Source organism: Penicillium rubens, assembly GCF_028828025.1.
Source record: "Penicillium rubens strain IBT 27055 chromosome Unknown utg000002l_segment0_segment0, whole genome shotgun sequence".
NCBI lineage: Eukaryota > Fungi > Ascomycota > Eurotiomycetes > Eurotiales > Aspergillaceae > Penicillium > Penicillium rubens.
Genome location: NW_026890600.1, coordinates 1,802,080 through 1,824,437, shown reverse-complemented (window position 1 = coordinate 1,824,437; position 22,358 = coordinate 1,802,080). Strand labels below are relative to the sequence as shown.

Below are 22,358 nucleotides of genomic sequence, written 5' to 3'. Positions count from 1 at the left end.
AGCTTGTTTTGACTACACCTCCTAGCTGGGACCTTCTATCGGGACTGAATATCAGTCATCTACAGGCAAGGATTTTGCAAATATCATGAATTTCCATTGGGCTGTTACGATTTACCATGATTCCTCCCGTGATGACCACCGATCCGCTTCCCGCGACGAAAAGAAAAAAAAAGCAGAAAAAGAGTGCGCCGGTACGAAAAGAAAAATCAAGAAACGTCAAAAGAAAGAAAGAAACAGAAGTGCAGATGAAAAGACAGAAAGAACACCGCTATTCCGGCCGAATATGTTTTCCTGAGGTATCCTATTCGCGATTCCCAAACCCATGCGCGCCATTGGAGAAAAAAGAGAAAAAAAAACGAGACGAACCCCTGCGGCCTGCGCAATTACAAGACAGCCATCATGGGGACAAAGAAGGGCATTATGAGAAGAAAGAAGGAAACATCAGCAAGAAAAGGGTGCGCCCAGGCGCAACAAAGAGAAGGATGACACACTTGGCGCCAATTCCGGCCAACGCACAAATGACAGCGCTGGGAGAATTCAAATTGGACGTGAGTAAATGTGATGACTGAATGAGATCTAGGCATCGGACGTAGATGGCTCGGCGGTCGAAGCCTCTCGAGAAGCTTCCGCGCGCAGGGCCTTTCGGGTGCGTGGGGCAGGGCTACCGCGGGCCTCGCGGAGGCGCTTCATACGGTCAGCGCGGGATTCGGGCTTCCGCGTCTTAGTGCTCACAGACGGCCAGTACCTCAGGAGGTTGCTGCCACTGCTGGTAGAGGTCTCCGGGGACAGGAGTCGTACCTCGCGGGAAGCGCCGGGAGCGAGGTTCTCGGAGAAAGAAGTGGGCAGGGCAGGAGTCACATCCAAGTTAGAGCGAGGACGGAGGTCTCTGTATGCAACGGGGGCTGATTGACCGACAGGTGTGCCTTCTTCAAAGGGATCCCGCAAGAAGGGAGGAGTCAAACGTTCCTGGTCTTGGAGACTGTCGTAAGGCAGAGTTGGAGACGTTGGCTCGTGATCCTCGACATCGGTGATATCCTCCTCGTCACCATTGGTAGGCTTAGCGGGGTCGGGAAATAGGAGACGAGGTTTGATGTCGCCACGTCTCAAAGGTTTCACGCTCTTGAGAATGTCAGGGTTCCTAGCCAACAGGTCGGGACGGTTGGCGAAAAGGCCAAGGTCATCCTCATCCTCGCCTTCATCTTCCATGTCGTCAAAGCGCTTGAATACCTTTTTTCCACGGCTAAAATACAAGTTAGAATATGTGGGTATAGTTAATAAATGACGGTTGACTTACTGGACGTACCACGCTCCTTCGTTGGGGTTGGTGGTTGGGCGAGTGGCAGGTCGTCCTCGTCCGACCGGTCTTCCAGAGTTGTAAATGAACGGAAACGGATCATTCGAGAGAGGACCGATCACAGGGATGCGATCACGGGAGTCCTCATGGATGGGGATACCCAATTCTTGCTCTGCAGTTTGAATAGAAGGCTCATCAACAAAGATTGCTGGGGTTTCAGCAGAATACTTGGGGTTGTCCATTTTCCTGCGTTTGCTGGTGGAAGTGGAAGGGAAAAGAGAACGAGATGTGGAAGAGTCAGAATTGATTATCTTCTTCTTCGAAGGGGTTTTAGCTGGGGTAGGTAAAGCCTGTTCTGCAGAGGTTTGGGGGATGTGGTGTGCAGAAGTGCGGGGAAGTGAAAGTTCAGAATCGAAGGGAGAAATACGGGAGGCAGCATTTCTGTGAGAGCGGGCAGCCTTTTTTGGCGAGGGTTTGGGGGTGCCAGGCGAAGAAGGCGAAAGCGTTCTTTTAGATGCTCCAGGTTTGGCAGATACGGTTGCGTGACGTGGGGGCGGTGTGGTTTGGGCAACCCTTGACCCTCGTTGACCTGCGAGTCTAGCGGAATAACGTGTGGGGTAAGGTTCATAGTCGTCGTACTTTGCCCCATGTCGCGGCGCCCTTGGTACACGAAGCGTAGACGGTGATGGCGGCGGTGGTGTTGACGCCATGTTGGCTTGAATAACGATTGAACAGCCGCTCGATGGTTTTGCGATCTTTTGATTAAAGATATAAATAGACTATTAGTCGCAGTTTATGCCAGGGCTTTTTCTGGAATTCTCGGTCTTGACGAAGTGTCGAGAACGAGCGTCGATATAATCAAGGGCGTACCACGTCCGACTTGTGAGATTTCCGGCCAAAACCACAGAGGCACTCGGAGATATTAAAGCTCAAAATCGATATCAGACGTAAAATTGAAGATAGCCAATTGTCCGAGGCGACGAGAACGAAAAACGATCAGTTGTAGGTGAATGAAGGGTGAATGAAGTTGTTGTGAAAGGCCGACTGTCGCCCAGCCACTCGGGGTATCGGGTGTCTTCACCGCCTCGGTAATTATGGTGGCTACGGGCGACTATAGGGATCAGGATGGCCGTCACATAACCCTCTGGTTTATATTACCAGTACCTAGTAATTTAAACTCATTCTCACTTTACAAAACCCGTGGACTACCTACATATGTACATAGGTACATGCCAGGTGTAATCTCTGGATTACGTTAAGTAGAATGTTACCTACCTAGGTAGGTAGGTAATACCATCTGGGAGATCCTTAATGCAGGAATCCGGTCGTACAATGGTTGCAATACTGAAATTCAACTCGAATACCAGATTTTCACGGTATTAAGATATATCCGTAGTCTAAAGTGTCGCTATACTAACCGTGGTATTAACTATGTACCGTAAAAGAGAAATAGTTTTATCTTTATAGGGTGTAAGGTCGATGGTTGGTCGTACCTGTAGGTGTAAAACAAAAGAAGGCGGTGATAGAATAGGCGGTAAGGCAATAGTGGCTGAAAACCCCGCGTCAACAATGTTGATATTCCTGTATCTACCCCAATTCCTATTTGATTCATCTTTCAGCCGTCGATCTGTCACTCATCAGTTGTCAATTGACCTTGATTACTTTATAGGTCCAATTATTAAAGGTCTAAACCCACCGGGCGCTTAGTTGGTCAAGATTGCTTGTACATACTTCGGCTCCTACTCTGCAAATTCAACATCATGGCTTTTCGCACCACGGCAGAAGAAATGGAGAGACTTCAACTATCCGATGACGATACAGAGGACCTCTGGAATTCCCCATCCAAGAGGGCGACCCACAAAAAGATCAACCCAAGAACCTCTGACGAGAAAACTACACCAGAACCTCGAGCTTCCCATGATGGCGAGGATCCTCTCTTTGATACCCAGGAGGCCCGGGAGGCTGCTCTCCGGACGGAGTTACAAGGTGTGCGGAATATCAACGAAGTGATAGAAGGACTTCTGGGAAGCTTGGACTCCGCCAAGGGAAACATGGAGGTAATGTGTCTTTCCTCGTAAAATGGTTGATACTCTGGCTAATTATATCTATAGACAGTTTCACAAACTGTTACTTCGGCCTCGACACTCCTCAACACGTGGGCTCGCATCCTTTCCCAAACCGAGCATAATCAGCGATTGATCCTCAACCCCAACTGGCAAGGCGCCACTCAGGATGTGATTGACATCGAGAACCAAGCGATCCAAAGACAGCAAGCAGCAGAAAGACGTGAACAGGCACTACAGCAACAAAGAGAAGCAGCAGCGCGAAAAGCTGAGGAAATTGAAAAGCGACGCGCACAGGTCACTCGGGGTACACGAGGCACCCGCGGAACTACGAGGGGCACAGTTCGAAGCACTGGCTTAGGAAGAACGCCGAGTGTAAGCACAACCCGCACGGCAACGCGGGGGTCTACGACAACCCAACGGCCAGTCAGTGGGATAGCACGAGGAAGTGGAATTTCTCGCGGTCGGGGGAAAGTCTAGGTGGACTGGACTAGTTTATGTACAATAAATCTTTGACCATGAAGATAAAGCAGAATGATAACTATGATACCCTTATTTTGATATATTGTTGCCTGAGGCCAGTTACACGCGTCGCGATCTGATAACGATAAGGAGCTACCCCAAATTATTCCCCTGATCCCCGGAGATCATTCCGTCATTCACCTTTCCAGGTACGACAACATAATGGATTTCGCCCCATATCAAGATCAATCACCAGAGATTGAGCGTGCCCTATCCCCTCCCCACGCAGATGGTCACCGAATATCCCCAATCCTCCGCTCACCGCGAGCCTCGGCCGACCTACCCTCCCCTAGTCACTTTGCTGGCGGCGGACATGGCAACACAGGCTTTGGTCGAGATGTCGAGGGGGGCCACGTGAGCTTAGGGGCTTTCGAAACAAGTCTTCCCATTCGCATGGATATCGAAGCAGCACTGGCGTATCTGCTTCTACCTCCCGCGGGGGGTGTATTCCTGCTACTAGCTGAACATAAGAGCGACTATGTGCGGTATGTAATGGGCTTCGGATTACTGTTGGGTTCCTTGAAACCATATTTTACTAACTATTCACTGTAGATTTCATGCTTGGCAATCGAGTATGTTATTTGCTACCATGTTTGTGCGTATCCCATATTTCCCATTGTCCCAAGGTCGCATACGCTGATATGCCAAACATAGATCATCCACCTTCTTTTCTGCTGGTCGAGCTTTCTCTCCTGGACATTGTTTATTATCGATATTGCTTTGATCGGCTTCCTCAGCATGCATGCTTACCAAGATGGTGAGTCCTCCGAGGTTTCTCTACTGGAGCTGCCAATATGGCTGAGCTGTTCATCTGCACGAAATATAGATCTCACGCTAATCACATAAGCTCTAGTTGATACTTTGGACCATTTTGAGGTCCCATTTTTTGGTCGTCTGGCTAACTCCTTTGTTGATGATGAGTGAACATGAGCCTTGCTAATTTGACGTACTTGAGTTACTACTGCGAGGAAGGATGTCTTTTTTCATATACCCCTGTCGCTTCTTTCTTTGGTTGCTGGACAGGCTATGCGTGGATGAATAACTCTCCTTTTGTTTACTAGGTCTGTAAATTTTAGAATCTCTAATCATTTCATCCAGCTGAAGCCAATATTCGCAAAATACCAATGGTGATGAATATAGTAACTATAACATACTATTTATTGGCAGTTACATCAGAGCAATCATCTCCAAAAAGACTTTGTACCATTTGTCCCGCTCCAGGTAATCATAAAGCCATTGCCTCCCCTAAGATGTGTGCCAGATCAATGGCTATTGGACATAATGAGGAACGTCGGTTGGACTTTGAGGGTCATGAGTCGGCTTAGAAGAAGGGACCATGTACTGCAGCCTCACAGTGGAAGTATCTTGCGGCTCTGTATGGTCACGGCACGTTAGTTTAATATCATAGCATCCTATGATCTTTAGGGGCTGGCATAGGTCTTACCACGGCCTTCTGTTTTGGCTTTCTTCAGGCTTAATCTGTTGAGACCTGCTCTTATCCGCGTGTAGAAGTACTTGATCCAGCAGCCGACTACATCGAATACGCCAAGCCTAGCAGAATAATAATACTTTTAGCATCATATTCTTAAGATCATCCTGTTCATATTGTTCAATGGTCATACATACCTATCCAAGATAGCGCATATAAACATGAAAAACAGTATAACAACGAGTGATAGAAAAATTACCAGTAAATATCCAGCAGCCGCCTCAGCTGGAGTTTCTGACGTTGAATCAGACTTGTCATTAGGAGCAGGAGCCATTCTTGACAAATACAAAGATATTGGGCAGTGAAAGTGAGAGTGTGTCTTGAGGGCGGCTGAATCTATACATACTCTACGCCAGGTTTGCGTCAGCATGACCCGTAGACCTATGTACATAATATGATTGACTCAAGTTGAAAAGATGTTAAGAGTGCTGGTTGACAAACCATTGAAATCTAGCCGCGTAGGTAGCTTCATGTGACTTTGATCACTGGGGTACTGTTATGGAGCTGATCTCTCGTACTCACTTTCCAGTTAAAGATACCTACTACTCAAGATACCTACTAGTCTACTCTTAACACTGCTTTTAAAAGTGAGCTAGACGATTTAGCCTGAGATTTTGTGTCTATAGAGCCATCAGGGTAGCATCAGATTCAGTATAACATCAAACTAGGAAAGCCAAGATAGAATGGCCGAGTCAAGCAATATAGAAACGCCATACCATTGTTACTTGGTCCATTCTTATTCCTTTCCATTCTTCCAGACCAAATCACAGTCTTGTTATTGTTTATAGACGGGCAAGGGCTCCTCGGGATAGCTGTTGTCGTAGCCTGGCGGACCTTCTGGGCGATCAGGACTCATATATTCCATCCTAATAGCTTGCATCTCGATGGACTCTGAACAAAGAAATTGCTAATTAGTAACTTTAATGTACTTTGTCTGGATGGGTCCCGGCTTTACCAGGTGTGGTTTGCTGCTCGTCGGCTGTGCCGCGAGGCGGTGTTTTTCGAACAAAAATGAAGCGGTATAACTTTCTGAACCCGCTCCTTATTAGACGGAAAGTCCCATAAACAGGGTCAACAAGTCTAGATTCCAAGGCCTGGTTAGTGTCTCTCTTTAATAGCAACTGGGAAGGAGGTATCATCATCGCCCACGACTTACCAAGATTTTCCCTCATCCAAGCAATTACCCCAACACGTATATTTTGCAATCAGACCTAATATTACGAACATCATTGCGAGAATGATCCAAAAAAAGATCATGTCTTCCGAGGAAGCATCTGAGCGAGTGCGCAAAACAGCGCCCCCGTTGGTCTGTGGCATCTGTGTGATCAGGTGGCCAACAGAAGGCATTTTTGACACTGTCCTTCTGTTCTTGTGATAAAAGTAGTTGAAAATATGTGATATCTTAGTGGCAGTGGGCGTAATTATCTGTAATTATCTTTGGCCCTCCGTCGCCCGAAAAGGTTCGGAGGTACATAGTTTAGGGCTAGTCTTCTAAGTTCACATCAACCAAGAACTCAATATTTACTCTTCGGTAATAAAGAAAACAACTTGCACAGTGACATCGTCCCGTATCCGTCGAGAGAAAGGAGGGCCAAAAGCAAGCCGGCCAGCTATCAACTCGTGGTGATTTCCACCAAGGGAGTTGCGCACCAGATGTACTGCAGCATTGTCATCTTGGATTGTTGTTCTCTCTTCCTCAAACTTCCAGTTCACATCTGTCCAGAATCTGCCAAAGTCAAATTCTCTGTCTGTTGGCTCTGGTTTGCTCTTTTTATCCGCAGTTTGTGGTTCCAACCAGTTCCCAACCAAGTCAACACCCTGCTTACTGGAGACGCAATCCCATAGTCCATCCGTTGCCATAATTAAGAACGAAGGTTTGTTAGGATCGATCTTAGTGCTTGTCACAACCGGCTCGGCAGTCAAGTACGGGGGTGTGCGAACATCGTACCGTGGCGTCAGCGGTGATGGACCATTGAACTTCTGCTTCATTTCTTTTTGGAAATCCAGCGACCACTTCCAGAGACTGTCACCAAATGCTCGCGAGACCGTAAGTCCAAGCACCCGCCCTCCTTTGGCTATGTTTTCCTCGCCAGGGTGCTCCTTGGAAATGCGGATGACCTCTTCTTCGTTACTACCAGTTTGATCGACTGACAAGGGAATGGCTTCCCACTTGCCGTCTGGCCCTTTTTGCCCGAGAACCGCTCTCGAGTCGCCCGTACACGCAACGTGGAGAGTGCTTGTGATAGGATCATACAGAGATAACAAGGCGCACGAACCAGCGTAAGCAGGAGCCAGTTTTTTAACCTTATCTTGGAAAGATTCTTTGCTCCTAGATGTGTCTAGTGCAGTCTTAATGATGGAGTCGTCGAGGTCCACGAATCCTTTCATGATAGCTCGCTGGACCGCCTCATTTGGCACCAGTTCGTCGTTTGAGGCTGGTTTAGCTTCGGACAATCTGCGTCGCACGAAAGGCAGCAGTTGCTTGGTCAACAGGTCCGCTGTCTGCCAGCCTGAATGTCCATCGAAAACAGCCCAGGACATCCATTGATCATCCTTATTCCATGGCGAAGAAATTTGGCCATGAATAAACCGGTCCTCGCATGGGCTATTGGACGCCAGTTGGGCGCCATCGTATCTCTTGACGCCCGTAATATTTCTGACCTGGAAGGAGTACGCCTCTTTCGATATCATATGCGTCACATCCTCTTTGGAGGGGCCCGGCTCGGGGACCAAGTGCTCTGCTGGTGGACTCTCGAGGCGGGGCACTTCATCCCTTGTAGCGGTCAACCACGACACGCCGGGTGCGCTAATCAAACCGGCAGTCGCGATGTAAAATTTCCATTTTGAAGACAAGTTCTTTGTTGAAATGGGACGTTTACTATGTGCCCGTACGATGGACGTGGTCACGCGCCCTAGACGCGGTCGCGCGAGACATGATAGCATAGTGGCTTGTGGCTTGGAAGAAGGTAAAGCCAGAGAATTCTGAAGTTGCTTGAAGATTGCGCCAGCTGTTGTCAAGGTGGTAAGATCACGAGACTCCTTGCTGTACACGTGGAATAGGGGTAAATCGAGCACTCCAAAGCATCTAGCCCTGTGTGAAATAGTTACCTAGTCACAGACCCCTAATTAACTCATGGTTTCTTTGAACGGAATATATTTAATTAGGTAAAGAGGGAATCGAGTGTTGCAATGTTTTCAGAAAAGGATAAATGGATTCACCGGATGAAAACATTATGGGACTAGAGGATATATATAGCGTTAATCCCTATTGAGATAACCTCATTATCATAATTTATCCAGGATATGAGTATTCCGCATGTTTCTTTCTTTAGAATGTTCTTCCTCACCGCACAATACCAAATTCAATGCTGCTAACCGATAACTCGAGACCAGCGCACCGACGGACTCCCGGAACCCACAATGCGGAGAGACCCGTTTGAGTGGGTCCCTGCCAAGAAGGAGCGAACCGTGGCCAGAAGAGCCCTAGACCTCAATAGCCAGGGACGTATTATTAGAACAGCTTAAGCTGTATCCCTCGGATATCTGCTTTTAACGCAGAAATTGCAAGAGGAAGATCGGTGATAAGGGAGAAGAACAATGCGAACAAGGAAAGAACGTATGAGGGAAAGAGCGACAGTGGATTAACACATAATACCACCAGGTGTGCACCGATTCCAGAAGCGGCCATGGTACCCTTGGGACGTAGGTACCTACACTCTAAAGCTAACCTAAGAGTTTATCATATCCAATAGCCTCCTGAGGGTACGTCAGATATAGAGCCTACCTATATGTACCTAGGTAGGTACCTAGGCACGTGAACTATAAGAGCTCATCGTCAAACACACATAAGAGACTGTCCTTAATTCAATTCAAGCTACTCCTGTTGTGATATGGCTACTGGTTGCATACATCATGGAAAATACATCGTAGAAACGAGAGCATCAATTAGAACAAAGCACGTCGTATCCTGCATAACAGCTGAACGGGCGTCCAAAGATAGATCAAAAGAAATCACGAAGAACGGAGCAAGGGAGGGGGAATAAGAAAATGAACAGGCCGCGGAATGCTAAGGCTTCCTGGGCCGAGATTGCCCATCATACAATTTCGTTCGAGCAGATCTCTGTCGAGAGAAGGGGAGAGAGAAAAGAGAAGAAAAAAATTCCAACAAATTCACACGAAGCACATAGTAGAAATTCCCAAGACACACACGCTAAACTGTCCAAAAACATCCGCAAGAACAGAATAATAAGATTAAACAGGCTGTTCGATGATGTCAAGATGGGACTGTAGCATCATGTCAAGAATGAAAGTAAAAAATAGAAGTAGAGTTAGAAAGAAATCGTCAATGTGCAAAGAAAGTAGACGAAAGACATGGTATCTACGTGAGGACATGAGGAAGAGCATCACCGTCAGGACGAAGGTTCGGAGGGTCGTGGCGGGTCGTGAGATCAATGGGGTATTAGATGATTTGCAGATAATTGCTTGGCACGAGACCAGGGTGGCCACGGCCGTTGGTGACTTCGGCCTCCCACCACCCGTCATCCTGCAGGCGGATAACAGAAAGGACATCGCCCTTGCCAAAGCTGAGCTCTTCGGGGATGGCGGCATTGTAGGTGTACATGGCACGAGCTGTGGAATTCAAATCGGGTTAGATACCAAGAACGTATTGTCGAGAGGAGATATAAATGCTTACCGAAATGCAAGATTGGTCGTCCATCACGGCTAAATTTGCGTCCAGGCTCTGCAACAGCCATAGTACGGCTCCGGGATCGGCCAATAGGCGGACCGTCACCATAAGTCGATGAGGGACGGCTGCTTCCTCGAACCGAGCCAGCATACCCACCGGGACTGCTGGAACCGTACATATCGTGGGTTCCAGACAACTGCAGTTCCATGCCACCAGCGCTAGAAGGACGAGCTTGCTGCCTGAACTGGGGCTGCGGGGATACAGCACGGTGGCTCATAGCAGGTGACGCCCTCCGAACGAAGTCGTTCGGAGAGTAGGGTGGATCTTGAGTACGACGCGGAGTAGGCGATTGGCTGTATTGGCTTCGCATGCTGTTAGACTGGTAACTACTAGGACTAGGGCTCGGACCCCTGCCGCTATTCTGGCTCATCCGAGTATCCACACGGGGGGAAGGGACTTGAGGGCTGACGCTCCGTCTCGGTGCTGGTGCTGGTGATCTAGCTCGGGGGGCTTCTTGTGTTTGCCCGCTATGTCTGGATCCCATGCTGTTGTTTTGTCCTCGAAGCATGCTCTGGGTTTGACCAGTATACTGCTGAGTTGTCTTGTTCATTTGTTTCGCTGTGAAGGCCGGCTGAGGTGCGCCAAGTCGCTTGACTGTGGGATCATTGTATGCTGGTGGCGGAGCAGCGACGCTGGCATTGCTGCCACCATAGGTGGAAGAATGTGCCGACGGAGTGGGTGTAGAGATGCCATGATATCTATCTGCTGACACCCGTGTCGCGGACTGCTTCCCGCTGGTCTTGAGATCTGCTAGAGCCCGCGCAATAGGATCCAAGTCATCTTCAGGTGCCTGGTTTGTCTGTGATCCCTTCTGGGGTGAGCTCTTTTCTGGGGAGGCAACGTCAAAGACATTGTTGCCAACGTTGAGCTGGAAGTTGGCTCGAGGATCGACAGGTTCCGGGCTGTCAGAGACACGACCCGGGGGGCCTGCCTGAGGCCTGACTGGGCTGACTTGTTTGGCCGGGCTACCCTGGTTGGGCGGACTCACTTGCTTAGGCGGGCTCACTTGCTTTGGCGGGCTCACTTGCTTTGGCGGGCTCACTTGCTTGGGTGGGCTCACTTGCTTGGGAGGGCTCATTTGCTTGGGAGGGCTCACTTGCTTGGCCGGGCTGATAACTTGTTTGGGCGGACTCATTTGTTTCGTCGGACTGATTTGCTTTGTTGGCGAATCCCAACCACTGCGAGACGCGGATTGGGGTGAAACGGCGGGCTGCGAAGAGATGGCTTGCTGCGAAGAAATAACCGGCCTTTCTTTGTCATGGCGACTCTTGCGCCGGAAGGGGCTGTTGCTAAAGAAAGCACTCTTCTTTTTTGGTGACTTGTCATCTCCGGAACTCGGCACCGGGGCGCTGCTTGCTGGCTTTACTACAGACTTCTTGGTAGGCGTTTCCTCAACACTGGAGATAGAGGTTGGGTTCGAAACTTCGCTCTGAGAGTCACGGCTAGACGGGCGATATGCGCTGGTCGCTGAGCTTCGCTCTGAGGGTGGTCCGGCCCGACAGAACATGGTCATACCATCTGTTGGGTATGCGTTGTGCGGAACAGCGCCAATCTCTCCATGTTGTTCAGGATCATAGTTCGGAGGCGGCGCGCCACCACGGCGGAAATCTAGTGGCGCGGGTTGTTCAGGTTGTGGCTGAAGCGGCGGTTGCTGCTGCAGGGGAGGCTGTTGACGCGTGAGAGGCTGCTGTTGCATAGGAGGCTGCTGTTGCATAGGAGGCTGCTGCTGCATGCTAGGCTGCTGCATGGTGGGAAGCTGCTGCTGCCGCATGATGGGCTGCTGCTGCATGACAGGCTGATGCTGGGTAGGAAGCTGCTGATGCATGAACTGCTGCTGTTGAGGGTGTGGCTGCTGTTGAGAGGGCAGCGGTTGTTGCTGAGGTGGCGGCGCGTTGTTAACGACGGGAGGAGAAGGATGTCCCATTTGAGCCGCGAGGTCTGAGTGTGGGTCATGGTGTGAATCGAATGTTGAGGGTTGAGGGGAGGATGTGCGGAATGCAGGGTTCATGGTGCGCTGGAACTGGGCTACGGAATAGCCGTCGGCTTCGTCTATATCAGAGCTCGAGTCATCATCCTTGGCGAAGTTGATAAATCGGGGAGGGTCTGGGATCTCCTGGCCAGTTCCTTGGTCCTTAATGAAGAAGATAATATCTTTCTCCACTTCACAGTTCTCCAAAGAGAGACGGACTTTCTCGCACGACTATATATTGAATTAGTATTGAAATTAATCCCGGGCAGTTTAAACATACGGCATCATCGCTGACACAAACAGTTGAAGCAATGTTCGCGTAGGTCCACAGACTGCTCTTTGTGAAGTCCAGACGCTCTTCTTCCAAATCTTGAAATTTATCGCATGCTGACTTCCATTCCTTATTCCAGCGCCCAGTTGTCTCCTCGAGCTGTTTGACGGCCGCTTCATATTCCTGGCTATTTGATGCCAACTGGATCTGGGTCTTCTCCAGCTTCTGCTTGTTCTTGCGCTCCTCCTGGCCCATGACCATGTGGCCCTGCGCGAGGTATCCCTTGATGCGGAGACAATCCTGCTCATAGCGATCACGCGTCTGTAGAATCAGTATCTTATCTCTTGCCATTCCGTGAATTTACCCACTTTGTTGACAAGCTGTGTCTGTTGCATTTTGGTCTTGTGTAAGCGCTCAATGCACTGTTGAATAATCTTTCGTCGCTCCTTAATGCCACTAGCAAAAGCAGCAAGTGGCTCCTCCAATTCCGTCTTCATTTGGGCTGCGATGGCGGCGTGTGCCTTGGCAATGGCTTCAGTTTCGCCGCGAACCACGTCGAGTGAGGCTCGGAGCGACCCTATCTCGCGTGATCCCAGCGACTTGCGACATAGAGCTTGGAGTTTCCGTGCGTATTCATCTTCGATAGAGGCTCGAACTATAAAGGGTGTTAGAATTTGATTTTATCGCGGTCGCATGCATGTCACGTACTGCTGTAGAAAACCTTCAGTTCGTCATTTGTGACCTTTGAACCATGCACGCGGTCCAACATTGGTTGAAGTCCCGCGTCATCTTTGCCCCAAAAATTGTTCGCAACTAGAGTAATTGTCAGCGTGTGCAAGGATAATTAAAGTAGTACCACATACAAGACATGGAGACCGTAGGTCCATCTGCCACTGTCCCCGGCATTGTTATCGATGTCAAGCCTCGGCCAGCCTTTGCGCATGCGATTGAAGCGTGTTGAAATCAGAGGTACAAAGAAAAGAATAAGGACAATAACACTAAAGAATTCACAAAAGAAAAGACCATTGGAGGTCATGAAGTGTCCGAGTTGAATGTGAGAGGGATAATGCGCTGTTTACGGCCGCGTCTCTCGGGGCAACCACCGCGCGGCCCCCATGCACCGCGTTACATAAGCTCCTTATCTGCCCTATCTGTCAAACTGGGATATGGCCCCTTTAGGCCCCTATACAACCTTGGAAGAACCCTGATCATCTGGCTGCCATTAATTGTGCTAAAATGCAAACAGTGTTACAACAAACCCTGCCATCTGCTCGATTCCACTATCTAGACTTTGACTTTCTCCATTCCATGAACCATTCCGCAAATCGAGGGTAACCACGATCTTGGAGTTTCATTCTGAGTCGCTTTCTCCATTCAGTCTCATCGATGCCCGGGATTGGCGGACAAAAGTCTAGTCCCCGAGATACAGAAGGTTTCGTCGAGATCCAGAAATGCGGGTAAAATCCAGCGCTCTCCCAGTCAATGATTGCCGCGAGTCTCTGATCGTAAATAAGTATATTTCCGGGCCCTAGATCGGGGTGATAAAGGTGGAACCTCTCTTTAATCTCCGGGTTCGGGTGGAGATCCACCCGAAAGAAGTATTCCTTGCTTTCACACACATTTAGCGGCTCTAGTGAATCCTTCCCCGAGTGAGCAAGGTAAGGTTCTAATACTGGACCACCAGATACATCTTGGAGTCGTTCCGAGGTGATAGAAGCGAGTATCTCGCAGCAATGAACAACCTCATTCAAAATAGAGTCTTGCTGGCTAGCGGACATAGTCCCCCAGGCATCCCTTAATGTTATACCGGGAACTCTTTTTAACACTAAGAAAGATCGCTCCCCATCGACCCAAGAAGTGATGACTTTAGGTATAGGTACCTGGGGTGCCATTTTTTGAACGAATTTGATGGTTTCGCTTTCTGAGGTGGTATCGGGGCTCCAATGATGAACTTTGCAGATGGCATTATTTCCAATAGCCCATACTGCCGACAGGGTGCCTCCCGTATGGATCAAACTGACCTCGTGCGAATCTGCAGGCGTAGCGACGGGTGACTTTTCAGATGGTGCGGGTTGCTCAGATACAGGCCGAAGGGTATACCAGTCCTCTCCGTCCCTCCAGGCAGCCGTGCATGTGTCGTCTGGTTCTGCAACGCGATCGCACTGGACTGTGCAGCCAAGACACCAAGTGGAAGGAGATATTTGCACAACAGAATCCTGAATAGGCACTGATGCTGACATAGGAGCAGATAAGTATTTTTGTTGTCCGGATTTGAAGCGTTATAACAAATAAAAGTGGAAGCACTTGACGTTGGATTCTGAAGGGAAGCGTGTTAGACTATTAAATACCGCATTGCTTGCTCGACTGACATAGCGCATTCCCCCCACAATGTGATGAGATTAGCGGTGTGGGTAAGCGAACTTCGAGGCCTCGAGGCTTACAGGACCCAGAAACTGCCGCGGAAGGGTGCAGATATATTCTTCAAGGATTAAGTATGATATGAAAAATACTGTCATAAACGTATCCATTTCATTTTCTTATTCTCGGTGCATCGTGCAACCATTCTATGTACTTCGGGACCCATCAAATATTGAAATCCAGTCTATGTAGGTCAAGCCAACGCGGAAACAACCCATTCCCATATCCACAAAAAGTTAAAAGACACATGAAGAAGTGCAAGTCATTTCAAAATCGCTTCCGGTAAAAACGCCAGTCAAATATGCATCCCCAAAGCCGTAATTGGGATAAATCAAGTCATTCGCAATCATTTCCTTTTCGTTATTGCGATCATATCGTGCCATAAATCAAGGATTTTATCTTCATGGAAGGCTTGCTCGTGCTCCTTGTAAGCAGCTAAATCCGTCACCTAATATTATCTTAGTAGGCCACGAGGGTGGCTGACGCCGCGAAGGTGCTGGAGACAGGCGAAGAGACACTGGAAGAGCCCCAGCTGCGGACACCACGGGCCACAAGAGTGGAAGATGCAGAAGGGATGGCAACAGAGGAGGCACTAGGGACGGATGAGTACCAGCCATATTGTCCGCGGGCAGCTAGAGGAGCAGCTAAAGTAGGGACGCTCGAGCTGGAGGGAGTGCCGGAGGGAGACACATAGAAGCCGCGAGCCGCGAGGGGAGTCGCCGAGACAGAGGGAGTGGCCACAGAGGAGTACCAGCCACGAGCGACAAGGGGAGTTGCCGAAGAAGACGGGGTGGTAACAGAAGAGTACCAGCCACGAGCGACGAGAGGAGTGGCAGTGACGGAAGCGCTCAAGCTGGAAGAGGGTGAAACTGAAGCAGAAGAGTACGAATCACCGAATCCGCGAGCCACGAGCGAAGTAGCTGAAGCAGTAGGGGTGGCGACAGAAGGAGTACCAGAAGCAGAAGAGTACCAGCCACGAGCATAGAGAGACTCAGCGGCAGAGGCGGTGGGGTACTCCCTGGCATACAGCGAAGCAGAAGAGCTAGAGTACTCGCGAGCAAAGAGAGCAGGCTGACCAGCGGCTCTCAGGCCCCGGCGGAAGAAAGAGGAAGATCCCGGGGTTGGAAGAAGACTAAGGATCTCCAAGCATGGAGTAGAGCTAGCCACAGCAGTCGAGGAGGGGGTCACGCTCGAAGGGGTAGCAGTCACAGTGACAGTGACAGGCACTGGGTTGGAACCAGCGGCAGTTACAGTTGAGGTTTTGAAGACAGTGTCGACTTCACGTGCAACTGAGCTGGAAGAGGTGTCTTCATCAGCATTGACCACGGAGTAGGTTGCGCGGCGAGCGAGGTCTTCGTTCTCGGGATTGGCAAAAGGCGCCGCGTAGGTCACGCTAATAGAGCAAAGGGCGAGGAGTGCAGCAGAAGAGAAATACATAATGACAGGAGGCAATTGAAGCCTGCAATAATGATTGAAAAGAGAAAGGCGCTTGAAATTGAAGACCGAAATGTAAACAAGGGAATGGAGATATGAGTGGTATGTGTAAATTTGAATGGGAGATGGGGAATTAAGAATGAGAACAGAAGGACTCAAGTCCTAGGCTTAAAAGTCATACGAAAAAGATCTACTATCACGGTGAAGTGTACTTCTATTGGGCCAAAAATAGGCGGCTGGGATCGACGGTGGCTGGGTTAGCGGCAGTCCAGCCAGGCTTTTATGTTTTTAATTTATTTTTAATTGGCTTCTGCGGATGTTGATTGGGTGGATGCAGATCTGATTGAACCCACATGGCCCCAACTGCCAACCACGATGTTGTGGTGGGTTTCCACGGCGACATTAAGTAAGCAATTGGTGTGGCTGGGGGCTGGGGGTCCACTGTGACTATATTTCGTTTCACTGTCGCCTAGTTTCTTTTCATAGATCAAATATGATGTCTCCATGACCCTGATCGACAGGACGATCTAGGCAGGTGTCCCGTCATCAACAATCCTGTCCTGATTGCCGCCAACTAGATGGCAAGATCTTCGACTCTCACCAGCCCACATCCCAGCGCAGCGCTGGCCCACGCTGCACACGGGCGGTTGGGGTTCCACCCGAGGGCTGTGACGTGGGTGTTTTCTTCGAAGATCGTCGAGGTCCCCATCCCATTGACGGGGTTGGTCTCGAACAGCTTGTTCTTTGCCACCTTCTGGTTCTCTGCCCGGTATCCGTCATGAAACCGACTGGTTCCCATAGTATCCGTCTTGGAGGTGGGAATCCATTCATGTGTGAACCATATCTGCTGCCAGATCTGCTCCTTGTTGTAGACCACTCGTCGGAAGGGATTTGTTCCTACGACCTCACCAGCGGCGCTGCCAAACAGCGCACAGGGGTGGTGATTGCTACATTGCGCCATGGCTGAGATGGTGCTGCTGAGCCGCGCAATGGTGGTAGTGGTAAAAAATCGTCGGATTGGAATTACGCGAGCGAATTCGTTTTCATCGCCGGCAACAACGGACTGGCAGATGGGAGAATAGCTGATGAAGGGGGAGGCCCCTCGCATGCGGCCCGTCGAGGCCATTTCACTGGTGGGATCGAGGACCGACCACATCCGCGTTTCACCGTCCATAGAAATAGTGATGACCAGTTGGGGATGGGCTGGGTATGCCGATGTGATATCGAGTACGTAGGTCGCGTGGAGTGGCCGATAGAAATAAGGTAGAGGTTCAGACGCAGAGGAAGGTTCGATGTTCCAGATAGCCACAAAGCCGTTACCGCATCCCACTGCAAGGTCACTAGGGGATAGCCAAGTGACACATGTGCAAACCGTTGATGGCGGTCTTGCCTCAAATGCGGGCGATTCGATTTTCACTATATCTTGCACATTAGCGGGACTCGTTAGAATCAGTCCAAGGGGAGACACACGAAATTCGGTTTCCTGTGACCCTCTATCTGCTTTTATATCCAAAACTCTGACACATCCATCTCCCCAAACTGTCGCGAGTAAACCAATGGATTCTTTTTCTTCTTCTTTGTCCTCCACTCGTTCGGTCCGGGGCAAAGTACACCATACCATGCGTCTCAGGTCCCCCCAGTCTGCACAAAGCACTTGTCGAAGCCGGGGTTTGGAGTCCATATCGAGGGTCATTGTAGGTGTCTCACTTGGTTTGCCTTTGAACTCCCAAATCTGCAGAGCGCTAGGGAAAGGCTCTGAGGGTCGAAATGATGAGATAGGCTCACTATCTTCGGATTTGTACTGGTTTTTCTGGTCTTCTGTGATCGGCGCCGCGATAGCAAGATACTGTGTCAGACCTTTCTGGTTCGGAGCCCAAGCCATGCAATGTGCCTTGTGACCGATGTTTAACATCCAACCTTCTCGAACCCTTTTGGTCCCACTTCCTGATCCGTCTGATTTGGAGGCTGGTTCTTCCCAGGCTTTTCCAAAGTCGAAAGTCTCATGATAGCCCAGTTCGAAGAGTTGTTGATTATCATACCGTCCCAGTAAAATCCCGTGCTTTCGCGTATTGGGCTGAGGCAGGTAATTTTGGAAAGCCATTGACTCCTCAATCGTCTCAATGCGCTGCCTTTTCCGGAATCTTTCGCCGACGTCCCGGTCATAGTACCAGTCCCACCCACGGGTGCTTTCTTTCATAACATCATCTGGGTGAACACCAAATGTGGGCCCATATAGATATTCAGGCTTCTTTTCCCTCTCCTCCAAGGTGAAGCGAGAGGGAAAAACAGCATCTACACCCTTGTTCCATCGCATTCGGAAGTGGACGGCTGGCATCAGATCTCGATCGTCGGAACCGAAAGTGAGAGTGTAATAGGTGATCTTAGACAAATGATCTCTGGGTTCAATAATACCACGGATGTGGGTCTCTTCAGCGGATGGTACAACTGTACCATCAGCTCTTCGCTTCCTGGAGCTTGCGTCGTGTTGGTACGACGTAGAACGCCCTTGCCTTGGAGTATTCTCGATGCCGTCGATCTCCATTTCGTCAAAGTCGGAGGCATTGGCTTCTGATCCTATATCCTCTTCTAGTTCATCTTCTGGCTCCTCTTCCTCGATTCCCTCATCGACTTCTTCGCCTGAGCCAGCAACAAATTCATTATCAGAGGCTGAATCTTCTGTCGGGGTGCGCTTCTTTTTCCCCTTGCCGGAGCTTTCGATTTTGATGGAGTCCTCATCATCACTGATCCCAGCTGCCTTAAATGGATCATCAACGTAGGCTGCCCTTGGGCCTTTCAAGCGGCCAGACCTGCGGCCGGCAGGCATGTTGCTTAGATAGGTGCGTCGTTAACGGCAGCCAACAACGGTAGTGTACAAGCGTAAAGCGTGTCAGGTTGCCCAAAGCTCAGCAATATTTTTTACTCAGCAATGCAGCAGCGATTTTGTGTATTGAGACGTCCACTATTTGATTTGAGAAATAGAGAAGCTTCAGCAATACACGAAGGTCAAGGGCGGTGGCGCTAGCCCCAACATGGCTAGTCTTCTTGCCTTGTATTTCAGGCGCTAACGGACCAAGCCCTCATCTTAGTTAACTAACTCGACATCATAAAAAGGAAGACATATTACAATTCAGAATGACTTCGGGTCTATCTATTCAGGCTTATTAGCCATTTGTCGTGAAGTTGGCCAAGATCGAAACTCACCAACAGTTCGCTTGACCTTCCTAGGTAGTTACGGAGTAGTGTATAATTTCATGACCTCGGAAAATATACACATTTTTCTCTAGCCCAGGCACATGATGACCTCATATGCTACACACGCCAGCTTGGAAGTTCTATGGCTCTTGTGTCTTTGTGGAAACTGAGACTATATTAGCATCTCACAGCAGTAAACGAGTTCAGAGCCTGATTTTTCTGTAGTTTGACAATATTGGAGAGATATCGCTGTCTGACCTTTAGAGCCATCAGTCACTCTGTGGTTGCAGCAGAGACTGTTCGGGATGCTACAGCATCTCTGTCCCCAACATATGTACGAACGAAATGCGATTCATCGACAAGGGATTGAGTGGAGTAAACTACATGGTATGATATTATACAACAGAGAAGTGGGGTGGCGGATACCCTTTATCCTAAATCAATGGCGCATCTAAGCTCTTCATATCATGCTATGGGCTCTCGGGGATCAGTTCTGAGAGGATCTCGTCCAGATGCCTATGGATCGTGAAATGTGTATCGCCTTCGAACACCCTGAAGGATGGCTTGTTAGAAAGAAGTTTGACATAGTATTCGGTCATAGTCAGCGGCGAATTCCAATCTTTCTCTGCATGCCAGATGTGGATGTTGTTGTAAGTGATGTCGCCAAACTTAATGCCCCAGTCTTGTGACAATAGCTTAGCCTCGTACGCAGCGGGGCCAGTGCCCTGTGCAAAGGGCTCAAATATTATGCGCAGCAATTGAGCTCTTCGTTCCTCGACCGATTCGTCATGTTGGTCCCTGTCCTTTAGCAGGTAGTCATTTATTCTCCGAGTTGCCATTTCTGTGTTCAGCCCATTTCTAAGAATCCACAGCACAAAGGCCAACGAACCACGTAGTCCAGCTGGCCAGTGTTCCGCCGCTAGCATTGACACACGATAAATCCAAGGCATATGGTGAGCACCAGCCCTCCAGTCGCCCGCTCCGGCAAATATACCCACTGCGGACATCATGTCTTGAGGAAGCATCCGCGCGCACGCTAATGCATAGGGCCCACCACCGGAGCCGCCCATGATTGCAAAACGTGAGAGGTTGAGATGGTGAGCCAGGGCTTGAACATCGGCGGGCCAGTCCATGATGCACCGGTTGGGCTGGCCTGTGGAGAGACCAAAGCCTGGGCGCTCTGGGGCAATCACACGAATTCGGCGCTGGCGAAAGATATGGTCTAGAGCAGAGGCCTCAAGGCGACATTGGGGATATCCATGCATGATCATCAGTGGATAGCCTGTTTCACAGCCATATTCCGCATAGCCTAGGGTCCTCCCGTCCGATAACCGCATGGTTTGATCGGACCGCGAGCTTGCAGTTCGGATGTATCGGCATTGTGTAGTTCGATTGATGCTTCTCATAGAAAAGCGTGTTTTTGTGGTCGGATTCATGGCTGAAAAATGAGTGGAATCTCACTTACTAGGCAGAGGGGTTTTGAATGTAGGCAGTCAGACATACGAGGTACGTACCTCGTATAGGGTTCACGCAGATCGTCCTTGGCGACATCGTGAACGTGGCTAAGCCTAAAGCGTGTAGTATGAGCCGCTTTATGGAGTATTCCGAAGGTCGCAGAGCAAATGTAATTGGCATACTGTAAGCAAAAATATATATACATATGTAAAGTGTTCAAGTTTCGTGAGATCAGAGAGGACCAATGTCGTGGCCGACCCCGCCTGCAAATGATAACGTCAACTACTGATCACCCACCTTCACCCCTACCTTGTCAACAACCACCACGATTCAATCATGTCCTCAGACGCTAGTCGAGGGCCCTCGCACAGCGGTGTCCTCCATGAATATGTATACACTACGCTATTCATTCTCTATGCCAAGCTAACCCCCCGCAGGCTCCCAAACTTGTGGCCTTTGAGTTCACCCCACCAGCTGATGGGACCAACAAGATAAACAGCCTTATCTTCGTGGGCGGACTGACAGATGGGTTGTGCACTGTTCCCTATGTCTCTAAGCTAGCCAACGCTCTGGAAAACACCGAATGGTCAGTCTTCTCTGTCCTACTCTCATCCTCCTATTCCGGATGGGGAGTCGGAAGCCTTGATCGCGATGTAGAAGAAATCGGACAATGCGTGCGGTTCATTCGCGATCTCAAGGCATCGCGTCAACCGGGCGCAATGACGAAGGCCGGAAAGATTGTGATCATGGGACACTCTACCGGAAGTCAGGACGTGCTCCACTATCTTTATTCGCCCAACCCCGTGCCGCAAAAAGAGTTTGATTTTGGCCTTCAGCATATGGTCCGCCCAGAGCTCGACGGTGCAATTCTCCAGGCGCCTGTCTCTGATAGAGAGAGTCTGCTGGCTATTATTGAATCTTCTTCACAGCCCGATGAGCTCAGAAAGATCTACGATCAGCTTGTGAGCTCTGCCCAGGAGCAACCATACACAGCAGACAAGAATGACTCAATTCTCCCAATGAATCTGACTGCGAAGCTTTCTTATCCGGCCGATGCACCTCTCAGTGCCAGGAGATTCTTGAGTCTAGTGAGCCCTCATAGCCCCGACAGCCCATCTGATGACGACCTGTTCAGCTCCGACTTGAGCGATAAGCGTTTGCAAGAGACTTTTGGGATGGTGGGCACCCAGGGCATGGTCAAATCCAAGCTATTGGCCTTGTATTCTGGGAAAGATGAGTATTGCCCGCATTGGGTGGACAAGGAAAAGCTACTGCAGAGATGGCAGCAAGCCACCGAAGCGGGAGGCGCCCAGTGGGATGCGGAAAACAGCGGGGTCGTTCCTGGAGCCAGTCACAATGTTCGTGACGAGGGCCAGCAGGACCTGATTGATCGAGTTCTACGATACCTCCAGACCCTCTGAGCGCTGGAGGTTGATGATATTGAAGCATAGGGATGTGAAACCAGAAGACAAGAGAACGTTGAATTGATATCGACAATAAATAG

At 49.6% G+C, this 22,358-nt stretch overlaps 10 protein-coding genes across 10 annotated transcripts; 3 read left to right on the top strand and 7 right to left on the bottom strand.

Moving 5' to 3' along the window:
• Positions 1–576: 576 nt before the first annotated feature.
• Positions 577–2,004, bottom strand: N7525_003163 (uncharacterized protein; the record flags this gene model as incomplete). Its single annotated transcript, XM_002559393.1, has 2 exons — positions 577–1,240; positions 1,295–2,004. 2 exons carry the CDS (start codon positions 2,002–2,004, stop codon positions 577–579), a joined length of 1,374 nt encoding a protein of 457 aa, XP_002559439.1.
• Positions 2,005–3,054: 1,050 nt separating this feature from the next.
• Positions 3,055–3,837, top strand: N7525_003162 (DASH complex subunit DUO1; the record flags this gene model as incomplete). The annotated part of the gene is made up of 2 exons (XM_061212621.1): positions 3,055–3,351; positions 3,406–3,837. 2 exons carry the CDS (start codon positions 3,055–3,057, stop codon positions 3,835–3,837), a joined length of 729 nt encoding a protein of 242 aa, XP_061069642.1.
• Positions 3,838–4,041: 204 nt separating this feature from the next.
• Positions 4,042–4,803, top strand: N7525_003161 (DUF4870 domain-containing protein; the record flags this gene model as incomplete). The annotated part of the gene is made up of 4 exons (XM_002559394.2): positions 4,042–4,364; positions 4,432–4,474; positions 4,534–4,636; positions 4,733–4,803. The coding sequence occupies 4 exons, from the start codon at positions 4,042–4,044 to the stop codon at positions 4,801–4,803; spliced, it is 540 nt and encodes a 179-aa protein (XP_002559440.2).
• A 2,086-nt stretch (positions 4,804–6,889) lies between these two features.
• Positions 6,890–8,311, bottom strand: N7525_003160 (PP2C family serine/threonine-protein phosphatase; the record flags this gene model as incomplete). The annotated part of the gene is made up of 1 exon (XM_002559396.1): positions 6,890–8,311. One exon carries the CDS (start codon positions 8,309–8,311, stop codon positions 6,890–6,892), a length of 1,422 nt encoding a protein of 473 aa, XP_002559442.1.
• Positions 8,312–9,827: 1,516 nt separating this feature from the next.
• N7525_003159 (formin-binding protein HOF1) lies at positions 9,828–13,261 on the bottom strand (the record flags this gene model as incomplete). The annotated part of the gene is made up of 6 exons (XM_061212620.1): positions 9,828–9,997; positions 10,062–12,315; positions 12,365–12,676; positions 12,724–13,010; positions 13,064–13,168; positions 13,219–13,261. 6 exons carry the CDS (start codon positions 13,259–13,261, stop codon positions 9,828–9,830), a joined length of 3,171 nt encoding a protein of 1,056 aa, XP_061069641.1.
• Positions 13,262–13,635: 374 nt separating this feature from the next.
• On the bottom strand, positions 13,636–14,595 carry N7525_003158 (aminoglycoside phosphotransferase family protein; the record flags this gene model as incomplete). Its single annotated transcript, XM_002559398.1, has 1 exon — positions 13,636–14,595. The coding sequence occupies one exon, from the start codon at positions 14,593–14,595 to the stop codon at positions 13,636–13,638; it is 960 nt and encodes a 319-aa protein (XP_002559444.1).
• A 637-nt stretch (positions 14,596–15,232) lies between these two features.
• Positions 15,233–16,210, bottom strand: N7525_003157 (uncharacterized protein; the record flags this gene model as incomplete). The annotated part of the gene is made up of 1 exon (XM_002559399.1): positions 15,233–16,210. One exon carries the CDS (start codon positions 16,208–16,210, stop codon positions 15,233–15,235), a length of 978 nt encoding a protein of 325 aa, XP_002559445.1.
• A 571-nt stretch (positions 16,211–16,781) lies between these two features.
• Positions 16,782–19,031, bottom strand: N7525_003156 (transcription factor TFIIIC subunit TFC6; the record flags this gene model as incomplete). Its single annotated transcript, XM_002559400.2, has 1 exon — positions 16,782–19,031. One exon carries the CDS (start codon positions 19,029–19,031, stop codon positions 16,782–16,784), a length of 2,250 nt encoding a protein of 749 aa, XP_002559446.2.
• An 838-nt stretch (positions 19,032–19,869) lies between these two features.
• On the bottom strand, positions 19,870–20,950 carry N7525_003155 (alpha/beta hydrolase; the record flags this gene model as incomplete). The annotated part of the gene is made up of 2 exons (XM_002559401.1): positions 19,870–20,837; positions 20,914–20,950. 2 exons carry the CDS (start codon positions 20,948–20,950, stop codon positions 19,870–19,872), a joined length of 1,005 nt encoding a protein of 334 aa, XP_002559447.1.
• Positions 20,951–21,190: 240 nt separating this feature from the next.
• Positions 21,191–22,275, top strand: N7525_003154 (uncharacterized protein; the record flags this gene model as incomplete). Its single annotated transcript, XM_002559402.1, has 2 exons — positions 21,191–21,244; positions 21,292–22,275. 2 exons carry the CDS (start codon positions 21,191–21,193, stop codon positions 22,273–22,275), a joined length of 1,038 nt encoding a protein of 345 aa, XP_002559448.1.
• Between the last annotated feature and the right edge of the window lie 83 nt (positions 22,276–22,358).